Source organism: Aythya fuligula, chromosome 6 (assembly GCF_009819795.1).
Source record: "Aythya fuligula isolate bAytFul2 chromosome 6, bAytFul2.pri, whole genome shotgun sequence".
NCBI classification, from domain to species: Eukaryota; Metazoa; Chordata; class Aves; order Anseriformes; family Anatidae; genus Aythya; species Aythya fuligula.
Genome location: NC_045564.1, coordinates 9,112,907 through 9,130,098, shown reverse-complemented (window position 1 = coordinate 9,130,098; position 17,192 = coordinate 9,112,907). Strand labels below are relative to the sequence as shown.

General features: G+C 48.6%; 1 protein-coding gene and 1 long non-coding RNA gene across 13 annotated transcripts in view; one reads left to right on the top strand and one right to left on the bottom strand.

The window, feature by feature from the left end:
* Positions 1-302: 302 nt before the first annotated feature.
* The window catches only part of COL6A3 (collagen type VI alpha 3 chain), a 55,687-nt gene continuing 38,797 nt past the window's right edge, over positions 303-17,192 (bottom strand). For 7 of the 12 annotated variants that reach the window (XM_032189948.1, XM_032189943.1, XM_032189945.1 and 4 more), the window contains 20 exons: positions 16,784-16,846; positions 16,424-16,486; positions 16,077-16,127; positions 15,749-15,784; positions 15,581-15,643; positions 15,382-15,444; positions 14,446-14,478; positions 14,322-14,358; positions 14,200-14,211; positions 13,551-14,044; positions 12,827-12,926; positions 11,622-12,320; positions 10,726-10,828; positions 9,821-10,092; positions 8,524-8,784; positions 6,764-6,838; positions 4,645-4,824; positions 4,482-4,532; positions 818-988; positions 303-686 (listed from right to left, as the gene is read on the bottom strand). In XM_032189948.1, the coding sequence (XP_032045839.1) occupies positions 646-686; positions 818-988; positions 4,482-4,532; positions 4,645-4,824; positions 6,764-6,838; positions 8,524-8,784; positions 9,821-10,092; positions 10,726-10,828; positions 11,622-12,320; positions 12,827-12,926; positions 13,551-14,044; positions 14,200-14,211; positions 14,322-14,358; positions 14,446-14,478; positions 15,382-15,444; positions 15,581-15,643; positions 15,749-15,784; positions 16,077-16,127; positions 16,424-16,486; positions 16,784-16,846 (2,868 nt within the window). In that variant the 3' untranslated portion in view covers positions 303-645. The remainder of the gene's footprint in view (positions 687-817; positions 989-4,481; positions 4,533-4,644; positions 4,825-6,763; positions 6,839-8,523; positions 8,785-9,820; positions 10,093-10,725; positions 10,829-11,621; positions 12,321-12,826; positions 12,927-13,550; positions 14,045-14,199; positions 14,212-14,321; positions 14,359-14,445; positions 14,479-15,381; positions 15,445-15,580; positions 15,644-15,748; positions 15,785-16,076; positions 16,128-16,423; positions 16,487-16,783; positions 16,847-17,192) is intronic. The other 5 variants (XM_032189949.1, XM_032189950.1, XM_032189939.1 and 2 more) reach the window with 4 other exon arrangements.
* On the top strand, positions 2,328-5,646 carry LOC116490588. The gene is made up of 3 exons (XR_004253398.1): positions 2,328-2,567; positions 4,031-4,195; positions 5,540-5,646. It is a non-coding gene; the product is annotated as an uncharacterized LOC116490588 (long non-coding RNA).

Here is a 17,192-nt window from a genome sequence, read left to right as displayed (position 1 = left end):
GCAGTGCATTTGCATTCAGAAACCTTGCTTCCTTTGCCTCGCTAGTTTGGTTGGCCACATATGTTACAAATGCATACGAGAGATCTAGTTGGAAATCTAATCCAGCAAAAGGAGAAAAAAAAAAAAAAAAAAAAAAAAAAAAAGGAAGAATGAAAAATTGAACCGCTTGTTTATCAGAATTAGCTACTCTCTTACTCGAAGGCTTTCCAAGTAAAGTTATGCTCAGTTATGAAAATGATAAAAGCAAGCACGTAACAGTTGCAGTGAAATTATTATGATTTCTTTTTCTTTTTTTTTTTTTCTTTTTTTTTTAGATTTGCTGATTTTTGCATTGCCCGAATTGGAAAGAAAGGGTAATTTGGAAACGTGTTCAGACACAGGAACAATCTGCAATCAGGTAAATACTTCGCAACGTTGAAGCTATACAATATAACCCGGGCAGGGGTAGGACTCAGTCCACAAACAGTTTAGCACCATATTGATAGGTCATGTAGCAAAACACTTTCTTCAAGGTTTGCTTCGGGAGTTAAAAGCATGAAATAGTACAGTGCAAGGTAGTCTATACCCTTAGCTTCTATGGGGATAAGGTGGCGACGGCTGACGCTCCTGGCTGTCCCAGAGGTATGTGTTGGCAGGTCGCTGGCTCTATGTTCCTATCGTCGTCACCACGCCAGGGTTAATGTTGCCTGGGAAGGGTTGGTGGAGAAGGAGAAAATAGATAAGGTTGGGATGCTGGGGAAGGACCAGGGTGGCTGCCAGGACTTGCTGCAACCACTTGGGTCTAGCTAAGGCCTCGAGGAGGCGTGTGGGTGCTTACCGGGGACACAAACTTTTTCACATTCTTTCTGCGTGTTAAATCGATTCTCGTTGCCCCCGCAGCCGCCGTACCAGAACCTGGCGCAGCTCTTGGTCTTGGGGTCGTAGTACCACTTCAGCACGAAGTCCCTGCAGGTCCCCTCTTCCTTCTGCAGCCGGCAGATGTCCGTGGCTGCAAGGAAAAGCAGGAGCACCAAGGGTAAGCAAGAGGTCTGGGGCCCTGGGCTAAGCACAGGCTCTCTCAGTGTTTGTGAAGTGCCTGAGAGTAGGGCTGGCATGCGAGGTCAGAACGGGGAACCACAGCCTAGGCTTTGCCTGATCTTCTAAGACTAAATCCAGTCTCTAAGTTTGCAAAGAGAAGGGTTTTGGGTGTCCGTGCCCAGCACTGAGCCCCAGGGAATGCATGCATCCACACTGGGATGGATAAAGGCAGCAAGAAGGACGTGTGCTGCAAATCCAGGGGATTTGCAGGAAATGAGTTGGCGGGCATCAACTGGGTTGCAATGGAAAAAGTATTTTCACCATCATTTTCCAATTAAAAAGCGTGGCTTTCCCTGAAAAGAGGAATCTTCTGTGTGAAGATGCTTCTGGACCTACCGCATGCTGCCCCACGGTATCCCACTTCTCTTACTGGAAAAGTGGTGGACAAAATAACAAAGCACCTGGATGTGTTAAATTAAATTAAATAATTAAATTGCCAACTAAATAAATAAATAACTTTTTTCTTTTTTCCCAAAAGGAAAAATAAACCAAGATATGCAGAGTACACCAGCAAAAAGTGGTCAGGAAATCCAGGACCTGAAATTGCCTTGTGATAACCTCGTCTTAGGACTGCGCCCTTTGTAACGTGCTGCAGGCCGCGTGCCAGGAATCAAGGTACTCTGTCCTACCAGAAACAGGGTCCCAAATATCCACAAGTGGACATATGGAAGAGTATGGAGATATAGGGTGAATATACAGAAGGGTGCATTTGCAAGCAAGTTTCTTTGGAGTCTGATGAGAGGAAAGGCTTGCTAAACCCTGATAAAATGTTCACAGGAAGAAGCACACAGAAGATTATCCCCAAAATCCCAACTAGAAAGTAGGTCTGGCAGCAAATCCTAGGAAATAAGAAAGCGCTGGTGGCAGGTTTGCTTTGGAGGAAGTTGCGGCCGGTGCTGGCGGCTGCCCAGCGCCCAGGAATGCTGCAGCCAGCAGGACAGGGGGAGGCAAAAATCGGTGTCATGGACCCTACACTGACCAGACCCCAGGGACGGGCAGGTCCTGCCTAAAACCTCCCTACCTGTTCGTTTCGATTGCATTTTCCCTCTTTGTTGCATGCTGTGAGCATGGGGCCAAGTGGGTCAAACCCAAGCAGTGGCCAAGGTTTGGGGTAGGGTCTGGGAACGTGACCTACTGGGAGAGGAGAAGTGTTGAAAAGGTCCCTCCTGCCTGCTGATGGTTTTGTTTGTTCTGCTCTAAAAGCAGCTTGTTGAAGTCTTTCTTAACTTCTGCTTTTCCTAGGAATTTGAAATCAATATTGACCTTCCGATTCAAGCTCTGCTATCATGCTCCGGCAGCCAAAAGCTTCCCCATCCCTTTGGCAGGCTCTTTGCCCTTGGGGTTCAATTTTTTAAGAAATCCTCCTCTCTTCTTTCCTGTCATTCCGGAATACCGAAAGCCAGCAGATGCAAACACAAGGACTACTGCTCCAAACCCAGTGCAACCCCTCACGAAGCCAACCAGCCAGAAAACACGCAGCTTCTGGAGTGGTAAGGTATTTTTTTTCCACAGCACAGGATCTGGGCAGCCCAGCGTTTGGACCCCGCTGTCCCCTTTGTGACTGGCAGTGGCTCTCAGGATCAGCCGAGGCACTGAGAAATTCAACAAACACTTTGGAGGCAGATCTGATTTGCTGGCTTCAGGAAAGCAGCTGCGCTATCATAGCTGAAAAAAAAAATCCCTTGAATCATAACCTTCAGTTTGCCTGCCCTAATATTCACGCCGTGCGGGGTGGTGCCACACGAGTGGGGTTTTTAATTCATCCTGCAGAGAAAATGTGTCTGGGCTTCTCACCTGCACTTAGATTTAATTTTGTTATGGTAAAAAAAAATATAAAAAGTCTATAAATTGCAGCAATTAAAGGTTATCAGAGCACTTAAAAGGGTTTCCAGGGGGAGATGGATCTGGAGCACACCCAAAGAGCCCTGAGGTTTGGGAGGCCAAGGCATTTCTCAGCACTGCACCTGGCTCCGGTCCTTGCAATGGGCTGAACTGAGAGTCCAGCCCAACATCCAGAGTTTTAAAAGCTGAGCTGCAAGCTCCTGTGTCTCCTTTTCCACAGTGGATTCAAGCTGTGGTTTAGCAGAAACCAAAAAGAGAAGAGGGAGAAAGCAGTGAATGGAGCGAGGGGACCCTGGTGGGGCGGGCAGAGACACGAGCATCCCTCCAGGGCCCCTCGGTTGCTTTTCTTGACTCTCTGCCCAGGGCAGAATGGCGCCAAGTTCGTGAAATATCAATTTAGCCTGAACAACAGTTGCTGGAAACATCATCAAGGCATGTGATGATGATCAGAAGGGGCTGGATGAGGGGCCGGGGCGAGCGGAAAGGCGCGCCCTCCGGAGAAAAGCACATCAGCGAGGCTTCCCCGCTCCGTCAGGGTGAAACCCCGGTCCAGATTGATGCCACAGGTTTCTGCACGAGCTATGTGCTGATGCCTCTGGCCAAAAAGACCCCAGACTGCGACCAAATTTGTCCATGGTGCCTGGTTGTAGCACTGTGCAATCTCCTTTTGGAGCAGCTGCTGCCCCAGGTGCCTGGGGGTGGAAAAGCTGGACCGAGGCTGCACCATGGCTGGGGGCAAGAATGCCCAAGTCTGATTTAAGGAGCCTAAAATCCACACAGGAAAACCAAACGGGTGGGAGGGGGCCTTTTCTAACAGGATTAAAGCCCTGCCCTCGGTACCAGAGCTTGCATTGCTCCCGGGTTTCCCCCATTTCTTTGCAAAATGCCCTGAAAGACCAAGAGAAGAAAGCTGCTATGATAGCAGGGCTTTGCTGCAGTCAGGTTCCCATCCCATCCCTGCTCAGCCAACACAGCCGATTGTAAGTCACTGCTTTCTTCCCAGCTCCTGAAACCCAGGAGGTTAGAAACGCCTCCAGGAGAGGAGTTCATTGCCGTTTTCCCGTGGGTGCCTTCCTCAGCTTCGTTTTTTTTTTATCTTTTGCTGCAAAAGGAAAACATCTGCACGCAAGCCCCGTGCCACGTGGAGTCATTTTCCGTGTGAAGTGTTCTGGATGCAGGCAGTGAAGCATTTGTGGTTTGCACCACGGCAAGGGCGCAGTGCTGAGTGGTGGCATCGGTCATGCAGCGACAACACGAACCGCTTTGGGACCTGCAGGTCAGTGAGCGCACACTTCTCCCGAAATCCTGCGCGTGATTTTGCTGCCAGCTGTGGTTTGCACTCGGGTCGTGCAAATATGACAGCCCCTGGGGTGAGACATGGCATGCAGGCGACTTGCTCATGCAAAGCAGGTGCTGGGGCGTGGTCAGGTCAAGGAGCAGATGAAAACCAAATCTGTGCTGCTGGTGATCTTGTGCTGGACAAGCTCGGATGCATGCTATGAAATGATGAGGGTGAAGTAATGGATTTGCTTTGGTTTATGGTTATTTTGTGTATGTGTTACCTGACGATAATCTTTTCTCAAGGGGTGGCTGCTTGGCTTTCTCAGCTGCTGCTGGAGGAAAAATTATGTGGGTTTGGTTTTTAAATGGTGTTTTCTCTCTGATGCAAACATTATTTGCAAACATGATACAATGTGAAAGGATTAACCCCCACGTGGTACTTACATGGTTTCAAGCATTTGCTAATGCACTCAGCTTCGGTCTCAAATCTATTGGCATTACCAGCGCAGCCACCATACCAACCCTGGCTGCAGATCTTGTGTTTGTAGTCAAAGAACCACACAACCTGATAGTCCTTGCACTGCATGCCCATGTCAAAGTCCAGCAAGCAAGGGTCTGCCAAATCTGCATGTCAAAAGGTGCAAAGGTTAAATGATCCTGAAAGAGTTAAAAGCTGAAAAGGGAAAGAGATCCAGGAAAGGGAAAAAAAATAATAATAATAAAATAAATGAAGCATTTAAAAACACCAGAAGCCAAGGGGGCTGGATCAGCCCATGCACCTGATGCTCCAGCCCAATGTGAAGCTCGCAGAATTTCCTCAACCCATGATTTCTGTTCCCCCCCTTGCTAAGCACCAACCCAGCATGTCCCCAGGCCCCTGCACTGGGGTGGCGCGGGTAGGACTGGGCCTTCACACACCTCCCCCCGTCTGCTTGCAAAGCTCTTTGCCTGGCTGTAACTTTAATTCTTAAGTGTGCTTAATTTATCTTTAAGGCAAGCCACACCTGGTAGGCGTTAGGCCATGATGAGGATTTAAACGTGTTCCTTTCCTGCCCAGAAACGATAACTTGAGGCCCAGATCCCAGAGTTTTTATTAGCAAAGGCCATCCCTGCGAGCAGCTGCTTTGCCTATATAAGGATGCCAGAATCCGGGGCTTCCTCTGAGGTCTGTAAGATTTATGCATGGGTCTTTCCCATTGCACAGAGAACTAGAGAAGACTCAGTTAAACGACCTATCCCTCGTGCCCTGCTCTGTTTAATATCCTCAGCCTGCTGAAAAACCGCAGATTAACAGCACCGTCCTCGGAGGCCTTCCTAAAATGTTTTCCCCCTACTCCAGGTGCCATAAATCCTTGGGCAGAGGCATTTGCTGCAAACGGGTCATGAAAGGAGGCGAGATGGAGAGGTTTTGCGTTGACAGACCCACACAGAGCTACACCTTGTCTCCACAGGGCTGGCAGGTAAGAGGTTAAGCAAAGCCATAGAGGGGTGACAGTCACCTTGAGGGAACAAGCCAGGGGACAGTGTCACCATGCACGGGTGGCACCTTGCACGAGGAGCCACTCAGAGCATCACAGCGGTGGTGGGACGAGTGCCAAGATGCAGATGAGATGAAATGAGAAGAGATGTTCCCTGCTCCACCAGTAATTTGAGCCCCATCCCAGACCTCCACCTGCTGCTCAGCACATTTCACACCCAGCTCCCCAGGCTGGGGAGAAGATGAGCCACAGTACAAGCAAAAAGCTTTTTTTTTTTTTTTTTTTTTTTTTTTTTAAAAAAAAAAAAAAGAGAATATATGGGGATGAGGAATGAGTCTTAGATGCCAGATCCACATCCAAATTGGTGACAGTGATGGCTTTATGGAGGCTACAGACCTTTCCAGATCTGTGGAGGAAGGGCAGTAGAGTGTGACTGTGCATTATATGGCAGATGTAAGGAGCCTGGTGTCAACGAATGCCATGAGACAATGCTTGAACAGCTACAGTGATTATGGGTTACTAACGAGGGTTAATGTGATTATCAGCAGAGTAGGATCTGACAGCTTGCTTGTTAGTGGTTTACTGTGATGAGCCACTGATGGCAGGGAGTAACCTGGTGGGACGCTGTCAGCAGGTCAAATCCAAGGGTTGGACACTGGCTGTCGGTGGAGGACTTGTGTGTTAAGTGAGGGAGCCAAGACCTACTCTTTGTGATAAATCAGGAGAGATGGGGCAAAAAGGAGCATGTTTCGTGTCTACAGCTACGTCTCCGTACACTGGGTGGGCCATGGGGCACAGCGTGTCCCTGGGGAGCAGCCAGCACCTGGGCCCTGTCTCATCTCCTGATGACGGGACCTGGTCTGAGTCCTCCATGAAGATCCCAGAGCCTCCAGCAGGCTCGGGATCCTGCACGGGGCTGAGGCCTCAGACAGGGAGCCAAGGCTGTCATCCAGATTCCTTGGTCCTGGCGGGGCTACGCTTGCTCTGCAAAGGGCCAGGTTTGGGATCGGGCAAGGGGAAGACCGATGCCGACGGCCAAGATCTCCACGGGGGTCCCACCAGAGCCCCCCAGCCCCACTACTCACCGCTCTCAGGCCCTTCCAGCGGCTCAGTGTTCATCATCATGTTGGCCAGGGACACCTTGGGCTGCGCCGGGGTCTCTGGGGAGGACAGAAGGAGCGGTCAGCCAAGGGCAACCAGATCCTGCAGCAACACCCTCCGGGAGCCCCACCGCGAGCAGGAGCGGGGCCAAGGCATGGCCATAAACAACCCCCCTGGCCCCAGCTCCAGCACGGGGAGTGGGGGACACACAAGCTGCAGGAGTCAGGCCTGGATGTGTTTACCCCAGCACATACGTTTTGCAGCAGTGTTTATTGGATGCAGCTGGCAGGATGAGTAATCCACTGCTGCCTGGCCGTGCCGGCACGGTTCGTGTTGCAGCAGTGCTTGGTCGGTCTCTTGGTGGCTACGGAGGGGACCCACCAGGCTCTGCTTTTGGTGGCCACGGCTCTCCTCACAGTGTGGACCTGCACAGGGGCTCTGGAGAAGCAGCCATGGCCTTGTTGTAGCCAGATTAGCTTTGCTCCTCTGGTTTTAGAGAGGGCAGAAAACTACAGCGTGCTCCAGGGGAACAAAGAGGCCATGATGGAGCTTCTCCTGCTCTCCTGAAACCTTCTAGGATTTGTGCATTGCATAAAGGCCTTTAGAGAAGCTGTGACACACTCTTGCCATCACAGCCTGACAGCCCTCTGGGAACTGTAGTTGAGGATTGTCACTGGGGGGGGGGGAGATAAAATCCCGTGGGGTGGAAAGCAGATCATGGTTCATATCGCAGCACTCCCCACCTGATTGCACCATGCCCTTTGCATGGGGCTGGGCACCGCTGCCTGCCCGATCTGTTCCCATTTGAGATGTACACTATAGGAAACGCAGCTTCCCTGGGCACCGAGGGCTCTAAGTCAGCACATGCAAATGTTCCTTCTACAAACTGTTGTATTTTCACAACATTTTTGTGGGCACATTTATTGCTCGCGAAGGTAAGAGCCTTCAGACCTGATCCAAACGTGCTGAAGCCATTGGAAAGGCTCCCCGTGGGCACTGGAGGAGGCTCCAAAGTGCCAGAACAAGCCAGATGCAGCACTGGCAGCACCAGCACAAACTTTACCACACCAGCCAGCCAAGGCGCCTCTACGCCAAGCTATTAAAAAAATAAAAGTAAAAAAATGTTGGCTTTGCCTTATACAGCAAGTTTTGGCCATGCCAAAGGGTTTGGTGAGTTTCAGATGTGATCTCTGCACATGGAGCTTGGATTCCCAAAAGACTAAACCCACCATTTAATCCCTTCTCTATGCCTTTTTTGGATATTGTAGTATGCAAAGCAGATAGGTGGCTATGGAAATTGCTGTTGGAGAAACAGCTTTTCTTGGTTATTTTGTAATCACGCTGGACTGAATTTACTCTGTTTTAACCCAGTTTGACTCCTATTAATTACTGCAGTGCTGTCTGGACCCCACCAAGCCCCATTGTGCAAAGCCTTCTGCACGCACAATAAGACAAACACCCCTCTGAGACTGGCTTTAATTTTCCCACAATCTGGGTCCATTTTACACCACCAAAGTGTCAACTTGAATTTGCCAAAGAAACACATCCATGGTGTTTCACAGCCAGGTCCTGCCGCTGGGACAGAGGATACCAGACATGCAGTGACACAACTGAGCATTGCCAGGGCTGGGATCACTGGTACTGAATGGCTCCCCATCCCTTACACATTTTTTCCATATTTTTTTTTGTGTCCAGTATCTTAACGTGAAAAAAAAAAAGTTTGTTTTCGCCAAGGGGTACTTACTTGTGCTGAATGCGCCTGTGTAGGTTACTTTGGGTTGGGATTTCAGGTAGCCAGTGATGACTACGAGGTATTTCTGTCCACCTCGGAGGCCTCCGATGACACGCTCGGTGCCGGTTAGGTTTTGTTTCAGCACAAGAGAGTGGTCGTGTGCCAAGGTGATGGAGAGATCAAATACGTAGGCGTTGTGTGGCTCGGGGCTGGCCCAGCGCAGCCTGGCACTGTTCTCGGTGATATCTGTGATCTGGATGTCGCTCATCTTGGCTGCAATTCAGAATCAGAAGAAGCACTGAGCAAGGACGTGGAGAGGAAAGCTCTCAAGGAAAGGTGTCTCAGCGCTGCAGGAACTGCTTTTTAGTCCGCAGCAAATAAATCTGTGGTGGTCGAGCCCCCCTAGTGCACTGCAGGGAGGCTTTTTTTCATGGCCCAGATGAAGATCTGATAACAAAGCCTGCCAAAGATCCAACATAACCTTACATGGGTCAAAGAAGCTGTTAGGGAAAGGTGTTCCTGCTATGGAGGAGCATTGGATGAGGCCTTTAGAAACACTACTTGGAAGCAACAATGGAATAAGAAATAACCAGAAACTCTTGTTCCTCTCAAGCTCATGAAAGCGTTGACCTTGTGAAAGCTGTTTTCACATGGATGTTTAACATTGCTGGTTAAGCATCCCCCTGCTTTGACAGATGTTCTCTGTTACTTCGTCTCGCCCACAGCTGCCTGCGTCCCCTCGCAGAAGCACATGGGAAGGCTCCTTTACGTGAGCTGCACTCACATGAAGGAGCTTCACCATTCCTCAAAAGGTCCCCACGATGGTTCAGTGATGAATGAACTGCAGCTATTTATATTAGCTGACAGAGAATTCAAACAACCCCATTGTGTGAACCACCATAAATAGCAAAACTTAGCCAGGGGGATGAAAACACTGACAGCAAATGGGCCACACTAGAAAGAGAAGCGTTTTGTCACTGCATTGCTGAGCTAGCCAGCAGACGATGGATTGTCCCCTTCTTAGACATCCTGCTTGTGTTTTGCCTTGAGGCATCCAGCCCCTGACCTGGTCTTTGGGCAAACTTTGCAGCACAGATGTTAACAAAGCCTCAACAACCCCACCCCAGCTCAGATTTCCAGTTCTGCCCCTACAAATTTCTTTCTGCAAGCACAATACTTGTCCTCCCGGTGATGATTTTCTCATCGGGATCGTCCTCTCAAGGAGGAAGAAAAGATACAACTCACTATGGCACAGAGAAGCTCAGACAAAGGAGAGGCACTGCTCTCATGGGGGCAGCCTTTCACGTACCTCCTTGTCTTCTCCTGCCGCTTGCTGCTGCAGTCGTGGTGCTCGCCGTGGTGCGGCTGGTGGCTTTGGTGTTGGCTGCCGTGCTTGCAGCGCTCTGCGTGGTGGTGTTCATCTGCACCGTGGTGGTTCGGGCCGTGGCTCTGGTCTGGGCCGTGGTGCTGGCAGTGGTGGTCCTGGCACGGGCATTGGTGCTGGCAGCAGGCTTGGTGCTGGTACTTTGCGTGGTGCTGGTGCTTACGGTTCGGCTTATGGTCACGTTGGGTGCCGCGTACCTATCGGAGCAAAAGCAGCTGATATGTCTGAAGCACTATATAAGCAGAATTTTGGAAGTCTGGGGGAGCTAACATAGAAACCAGTGGTAAGAACCCCTCCCGAGGTAAATAGTCTGTCAGCTTTGGGTAAGCTCACAGGCAAGCAATGGAAACACTACAGGAAAATACAGGAGAGCACTGCCTGTCACTAGGGGCACAGATCTGCCTGCACAGAACCCATCGGAGTGAATTCAGCACAGACACTTCTGCAGCTTGCCTCATTCCTAGGGACTCGACCTTCAAAGCTAGGACACGTGCCAGCAGTGAGTGGGGCTTGGTGACATAAGCTTTCACTTATGTTCATAAAGTATAAGGGTATATTCTATGGCAGATCCTGAGTATCAGAGAGTCCATGGCAGCCCAACCTCTGAAAACAGTTCTTTGAGTTGAAAAGCCCAAGTTTACAATTTCTGGAAATCCTGACCTGCATGATGACAATAACATATGGCTACTTCATACATAAATGAACGTGAAGTTTAATACAAATTTAAAATATGCGTGCACTTGTCTGCTTTCTTTAGCAGATAAATCTCTTGCTCTTTTGATACAGGCTGTCAGCACAGCTCATCCTCTTGGAGACAAACCACTACTTACACTGCTTTATGTCCAGCATGTCCAGAGCTCTTGGCTAGCTGATCGTTCTGGAGCCACTCACACTGCTTCCTTATTTCTGGAGACAGGTAGAAAGCAAAGTCACCTAGAGAAGGAGAGAGGCTGGCATTAAACTCTGGTGTTGAGGACAGCGGTCACCTACCAACAGTGCTCTACATATATTTCTTTCTGAATTAAAAAAGCTCTTCTCTCTTCGCTTGCTCCTGTTAAAAGCTTGGATTATCTCTTGATGTTTGGTGTGGTCAGTGCAGCATCCTAGGCAGGGAGATTTGTTATTCCAACACACAAACATGAGAGCAGTAACTACAAGATATTAGAGGGCTTTATGTCTTAGTCCATCCCGTGTAAACAGCATTCTCATAGCAAAGCACTTCCAACCACACAGCATTCTTCTGAGAGCTGGAAGTTTCCAGGACCCCTGTAAGCAGTAACTAGAAAAATCAAAACAAGCAAACCTAAATATTTATCTGCAGGGAAATATGTGCATACATTGGCTTCTTATTCTACTGCAAGACAAGCTGAGATTCAGATTTTCAAGGTAGTCTGCACATCCCAAACATGCTGATGTTGTTTATGACGTTGAGCAAAGAATCCTGCTTGTCTGGTCCCTAAATCTGCATAGAGCAACTCCAGATCTCTGCCTGAGCTAGCCAAATGCCTGCTGGACATGGCATTTATGCTGAAATTGGGAAGAAGGATTTGTTGGTTGTTCAGGGAGCTCAGGTAGTCAGGAGACTACCACTTCAGTGGGACCCACTGCCCAAAGAGGTGGTCAGGCCAGAGCCCACCCAACAAACAGGCAGGAGGGCCCAGCCTGGCACACTGAGGTCATGCATTGCTCCTTCTGTAATATTCTAGCCACAGGATGTTTTACTTACTTCTGATAAAAGATGGCAGCAGTCTCCCAAAGCGGAGCAAGTTCTCTTCATGAAGCTCTCCTGGTTTGTAAACCAATTTGAAGAACACATCATGTGGCTCACTAGCTAGGCTGTAGATATTCTTGACATCCACCTTCCTGCCAATGCCCAAGACAACAAAGAAATACCCTTTGCATTTTGCAGAAATTACAGTCTTCTGCAAGTAGTCAAGTTCTTCTTTTGTCATTTGGCCAGTTACCATCAGAACTATGACTTTTAGATCCCGAGGGTTTGGTGCACTTTCAAAAATGTGAGCCATCGTGTGTTCAATTGCATTTCCCATAGCCATTGTGCCGTAGAGCTGGGTCATTCGGTTGTTTAGGTAATTAATAATCTTCTCTTTGGATCCATAATCAGTTAGTGAAAACTCTGTTTTCACTGGTGGGAAGCTTGAGTTGGTTTCGTGCTCATAAGGAGCTTGCTGGAGAACTGCCACTCTTGCATGGTGATGAGATATTTTTGGCTCAGAGCTTATTTCCATGTTACTTATGAGGTGGGAAATGTACTTCCTCATCTCGTTGAACTGCAGAGGTGTGGTGGACTCCGAGCTGTCGATGATGAAGGCTATGTCAATGTCTACATCTGTTGGGGCTGCCCGTCTGTCTCTGAACACAGGTCTCTGACTACCATAACCACAGATGGGATCGGGCTCACACACATCTAGGGAAGAAATACAGCAGGTTTCACTTGGAGGAACCAAAGATAACCCTCCCTTGTCACTATTAAAATCTGTTGTTTCATGTGAAACACTACCAAGCCATGTACATTCACCACTCCATCACGTGATAACAAATCATTTCATCCCAAAATACATTTAGCTGTGCACGTAGTATTTCTTCATGTGCTCTTTTGTCCAAAGACATCCCAGAAGCTCTCTGTCATAAATGGCAGAAGGCCATATTTTAGAACTATTGGTATTTGGGCTGTCAGAATGGTAACAGGCCAAAAACAGAGCTTCTCTTCACGATGTGGAGAACACCCATACTGAACAGTGAGCCTCATTCACAATGCCAATGTTTTCTACTCAACCCAAGAGTACAAATCCCTTGTCTTCAGCAACAAAAGGGATGAATTCCCCCTGGGCTTCCCTTCTGCATCACTGACAACCAACTGCTGTGCAACCAGAAGGATCTGGCACAGTCTAGAGGGGAAATTGGATGCTTTACCCAGACAAACGTGACAAGTCAAGAGCCTCCGGATAGTTTCATTCAGCTGGCTGCCACTGGCTGGAAGAACAATTGCATGTCCAACTGCTGTGTTGTTGATCTGGTTAGATGCAAACAAAAAAAAATGTGGTGTTAGTAATGCTGCCTTGGGTTATTTTCAGCTCAAAGTAGGGGAGGGCAATCTTGTGGACAACTCTAAGGGATTTTCTCTACCCAGCATGCTGTTTTTTGGAGGAGCCTAATACACTTGTTGTCAGTTAATGGGACGAGCTTAGGCATAAAAAGTCCCACCCAAAGGTTCAAACACTTGAACCAGTGCTTGATGTGTTGGGAATTTTGGTGCTTTAAGTCTCTGGACCTCAGCTCTCCCTCTACTAAAGATGCTACCACATGTCTACCTTCCCATACTTTGCCCTTCTGCCTCAGTCAGGTCTTTTTCACAGTGGGGACCATCTTTTCTTCTGTTTCATACCACCCTTGGCATACTGGAGCCATGGTCTGGGAACCAACTGGCTCGTTGAAACATCAACTAGTGCTTTGCACCAGACATTTTGGATTTTCCTCCTAATAGACGTGCTAGATGCATTTGCACAGCATTGCTTTCTCAGCAGTAAGCAGGCCTGTAGAAGCCAACCAGCAGCCAACAGATAAAAGCCATCAATCTCCCAGGGAAATGGGCTGGGGTCATAAGCAGAAAAGGAAAGAAAAAGCGAATGGCTCCAACCTCCAGCGCTCTCTCGAGAACCACATCCTGCCTGCTGGTGAGGAACACAGGAATGACCCCAGCATCGTAGAGCTTCAGCACGGCGTCGTTGAGCTGTGGGGAGGCTCTCGTCTCCCCGTTGCTGAAAAAGACAGCCACCTTCCTCATTAGGAACCCACTTCGGGCACGCTTGAAGGTGTTCCTGGCCACAAAGGACATGGCGGTCTCCAGGCTGCGTGGCTTTGTGGTGAGGGTTGCCTGGAAGTTTTGGATCTGCTGGAGAAGGGCTGATTTCTTCCTGGCGTCAGCAAAACGAATCTCCGTGGTGACCTCATTGTTGTAGGTGACCAGGGCCACCCGCGCACCCCGGGGGCAGTTGCTTTCAGCAATGGTTAAGTTGTTGACCACCCTGAGCACGGTTTGCTTCATCCTGTTGAAAACTTCCCTCCCGACGCCTGAGGAGGTGTCGATAGCGAAGGCCAGCTCAGTTGGGAAGACGGGGCACTCCTTGGGACCTGCCAGAAAGATGTGTTGGGAACAAAACATGCCCCAGACAGTTGTCAGGGTCCAAACGTACTCAGTGGAAGTCAATCATTCATACCACATATGTGGGGAGAACAACAGTTCAGGGTCCAGAACATCAGGATTTAAAGAACTAATGGTGACTTACCATAGCAGCAAGCTGTGGAAAAGATGGAGGAAAAAAAAATCAGTTCAGTCAGTGCCAGTTATGTTACATGGCTGTCAGACAAGGGTAGCAATGGGGAATTAGCAAGGCACTGATGTACTCACGGCATTTGTCTTTGATGTTCTGCACAAGATCACATTGCTTTAGAAAATAAAATGAAAGATTGTTAGAAAGGGAAAATGAAAAAAAATATATTTCAAACTAAGACAGAAACAATGCTACACTTACGCTTAAGGATCGTCCTTTTTCACCTTTGAATCCCTGTTAAAAACAAAAAATAATAATGGTGCAATGTGTATTTTCAGGGTGTCCCATGAACCCAGATGGAATGACTGTTTAACCATGCATCATGAAGAAGTTAAGGAAAAAACTGCCTGTTTTCAGTTTGGTTTCCTGGAACGGTGAGAACTATTTTCTTCCTTCGTTATTAATCGTGCTAGATTGCAAGTCAGATCCTTTATGCCAGAAATGTCACTCTACCCACATTGGCTGTAGAGTGAGACACATTCCTCCTTGAAGGGTCAATGCCTCTGAAGTTCCCAGTTACCCAGGGGATTTCACACACACCTTATAAGGGCTACAGGCACAGGGACAGTTTGGATAAGTTAAGCCCAGACAAGGGTGAGACAGACAAGGTTTCTCTCCTTGCCTCCCTCCATCCTTACAGCACTGAGGGAGGTGACACTAGGTCAGGAGGTGACACAAAGGAGGAGCGGTATCTCTGCGCAATGCCACCTACAGCGGGGATAAATCACTTTTGGCCCAATTGATGATGCCCCGATAACACACCTCCAACAGCAGGAGGGTGAGGAATATACCTAGCTGAGACCATAACCAAAAGGGACATTTAAGGTGCTGTAAGTTCATGTGCACACAATCCAAGTCATCTTGGCCTCTCTAGGGTGCTAGGGAAACAGTAAGAGACAAAGTACTTCTTCCATGAGGTCTTAGAAAATTAAGATCTGACATCTTCCTAGGAGGAAGTTCTAAGTGGCACATAAAGTAAAAAGGACTTTGGCCCAGGTGCAGTTAGCAGGAGATGGAAGTAGGCATGATTTTCAGCTCCTGGCACCCACAGGGACCACCGTGTTTCTCAGAGAGGCAGCCAGGAGGCTCTCCGGGGGAAAAGCCAGAGGCTTCACCCACAATAAAATGAGCACTTACAGATGGCCCAGGGTATCCAATCTCTCCTTTCTGGCCAGGTGTCCCAGGATCTCCAGCGTTTCCCTAGAAAGAGAACAGAGAAGCCCTCTCCATGAGTCTCTGTAGGAGGACTCGCAGGAGCATGGGTCAAAAGGTGGGGGAGAAGTGCAAATCTTTCAGGTCATTTATGAACAGGGGGAAAAATGTGCCACAAACTTACTCTGCGGCCTCTGTTTCCTTTAGGGCCAGGGCCTCCAGCACCACCTCGGTCACCAGGTCCGCCCTGGGTGGGGAAAAACAGAAATGTAAGCTCTAAATCTGCACAAGTCCTTAGGTCACAGAGACATTGTTTGGAAAATGAGCACTTAGTTCATGGCTTGCACCATACCTTGGGTCCTGGGTAGCCTATGAAGCCACGTTCTCCCTGAAAGAAACATAAGGGTTTATTGGAATACAGGGTTTTGCAAAATGAAGCTGATAATGCAGACAGATTAACCTCCTCCTTGGAGATGATATACAGTGGCATAACCAAGACAAAGGCAGAGGGGATGGATTTGAAGAATCTTGCCTGATTTTCTCACCAGGCTACATTTAGGAATAATTTTTGTCCCTAAATTGAACCTCTCTGAGTTCACCTAGGCTTTGCCCTTGTCCATAGAGCTCTTGGCTAGTTTTTTGTCCGTGACAACTCATGTCGGTGCTGAGCAGACACCTACCTTTCTGCCCTTGGGACCTGGGCCACCAATTCCATCTCGGCCATCATCACCCTAAAATGGAAAGCAAATGGCATTGGTTTCAGTCATACGTGGCTGGCTTAAAGCTCACAGAACCAGCAATATTAAGAGGAAGAACTCACTGATGCCACAGACCCTTGAAAAGCCCTTCTACAGATAAAATTACTTTTAGGGGAAAAAAAATAGAAAAAAGTGGTGCTAAAGCTACAAGTGTGAATTGAAGCCTACCTAGCATACATGTGCAAAGTGTAAAACCCATGTGGAAGTGAGCAATAGGGAGCAGGTTGGGACCTGCAGCTTTGAAGGTGTGAGTACATGGCCACGCTTACCATCTCTCCTCGTGGGCCTTGCTGTCCATTTGGCCCTTTGGGTCCAGGGTTTCCAGGCTCTCCCTGAAAAAAGGAGCACCTGTTCAAGCAAGTGCTAAACCTCTAGGCAAATCTAAGCCTTCCCCACCCCATCAGCACCAGTTTCTTTGCACAGACTTCTCTGCTCAGCGAAACAGGAGCCTAAAGGAGCAGCCAGAGCACAGACCTTGCTCTAGTCCACACCGTGCAAGCCAATGGAGATGAGTTAAATTTGCCCCAAGATGTTCATCTCCAGTATTTTTTAAAGCCCATTCCTATCCAGAATAGGATTATTCTAATTGCTGTTTTAGTTGCTGATGTCCACAGCTCATGGAGACATACCTTTCGTCCCAGGGGACCGATCCTGCCCCGCTCTCCTGGGGTTCCTGGTGGCCCACCACCAGCCTGGAACAGAAAGAGAGGGAGGCATGTTGGCAACAAGTCCATAAAACTGGGTGCCTGAAACTACTGAACTGAGTCACCGTATAAATTGTGTGTTGAATACTAGGGGTGGTGCCCCTCAAAGCAGTGTAGGAAATTCAGAAGTCGAATTCACGGTTAGGAAATGCAAGGTTAGGAAATGCCATAGGCAAAGTCCTGCTCAGGACAGGGAAATGCAAGAAGTGCCTGGTTTTATGGCCATGAGCCCTGCTAGGGAAAATGGCCAGAGGGAGAAATAAATTATTGGGACCCCCGTAGCTGTACTCTGGTCTCAAAGGCTGGAGGATGTCACTGAGATTGCCCTGCCAGT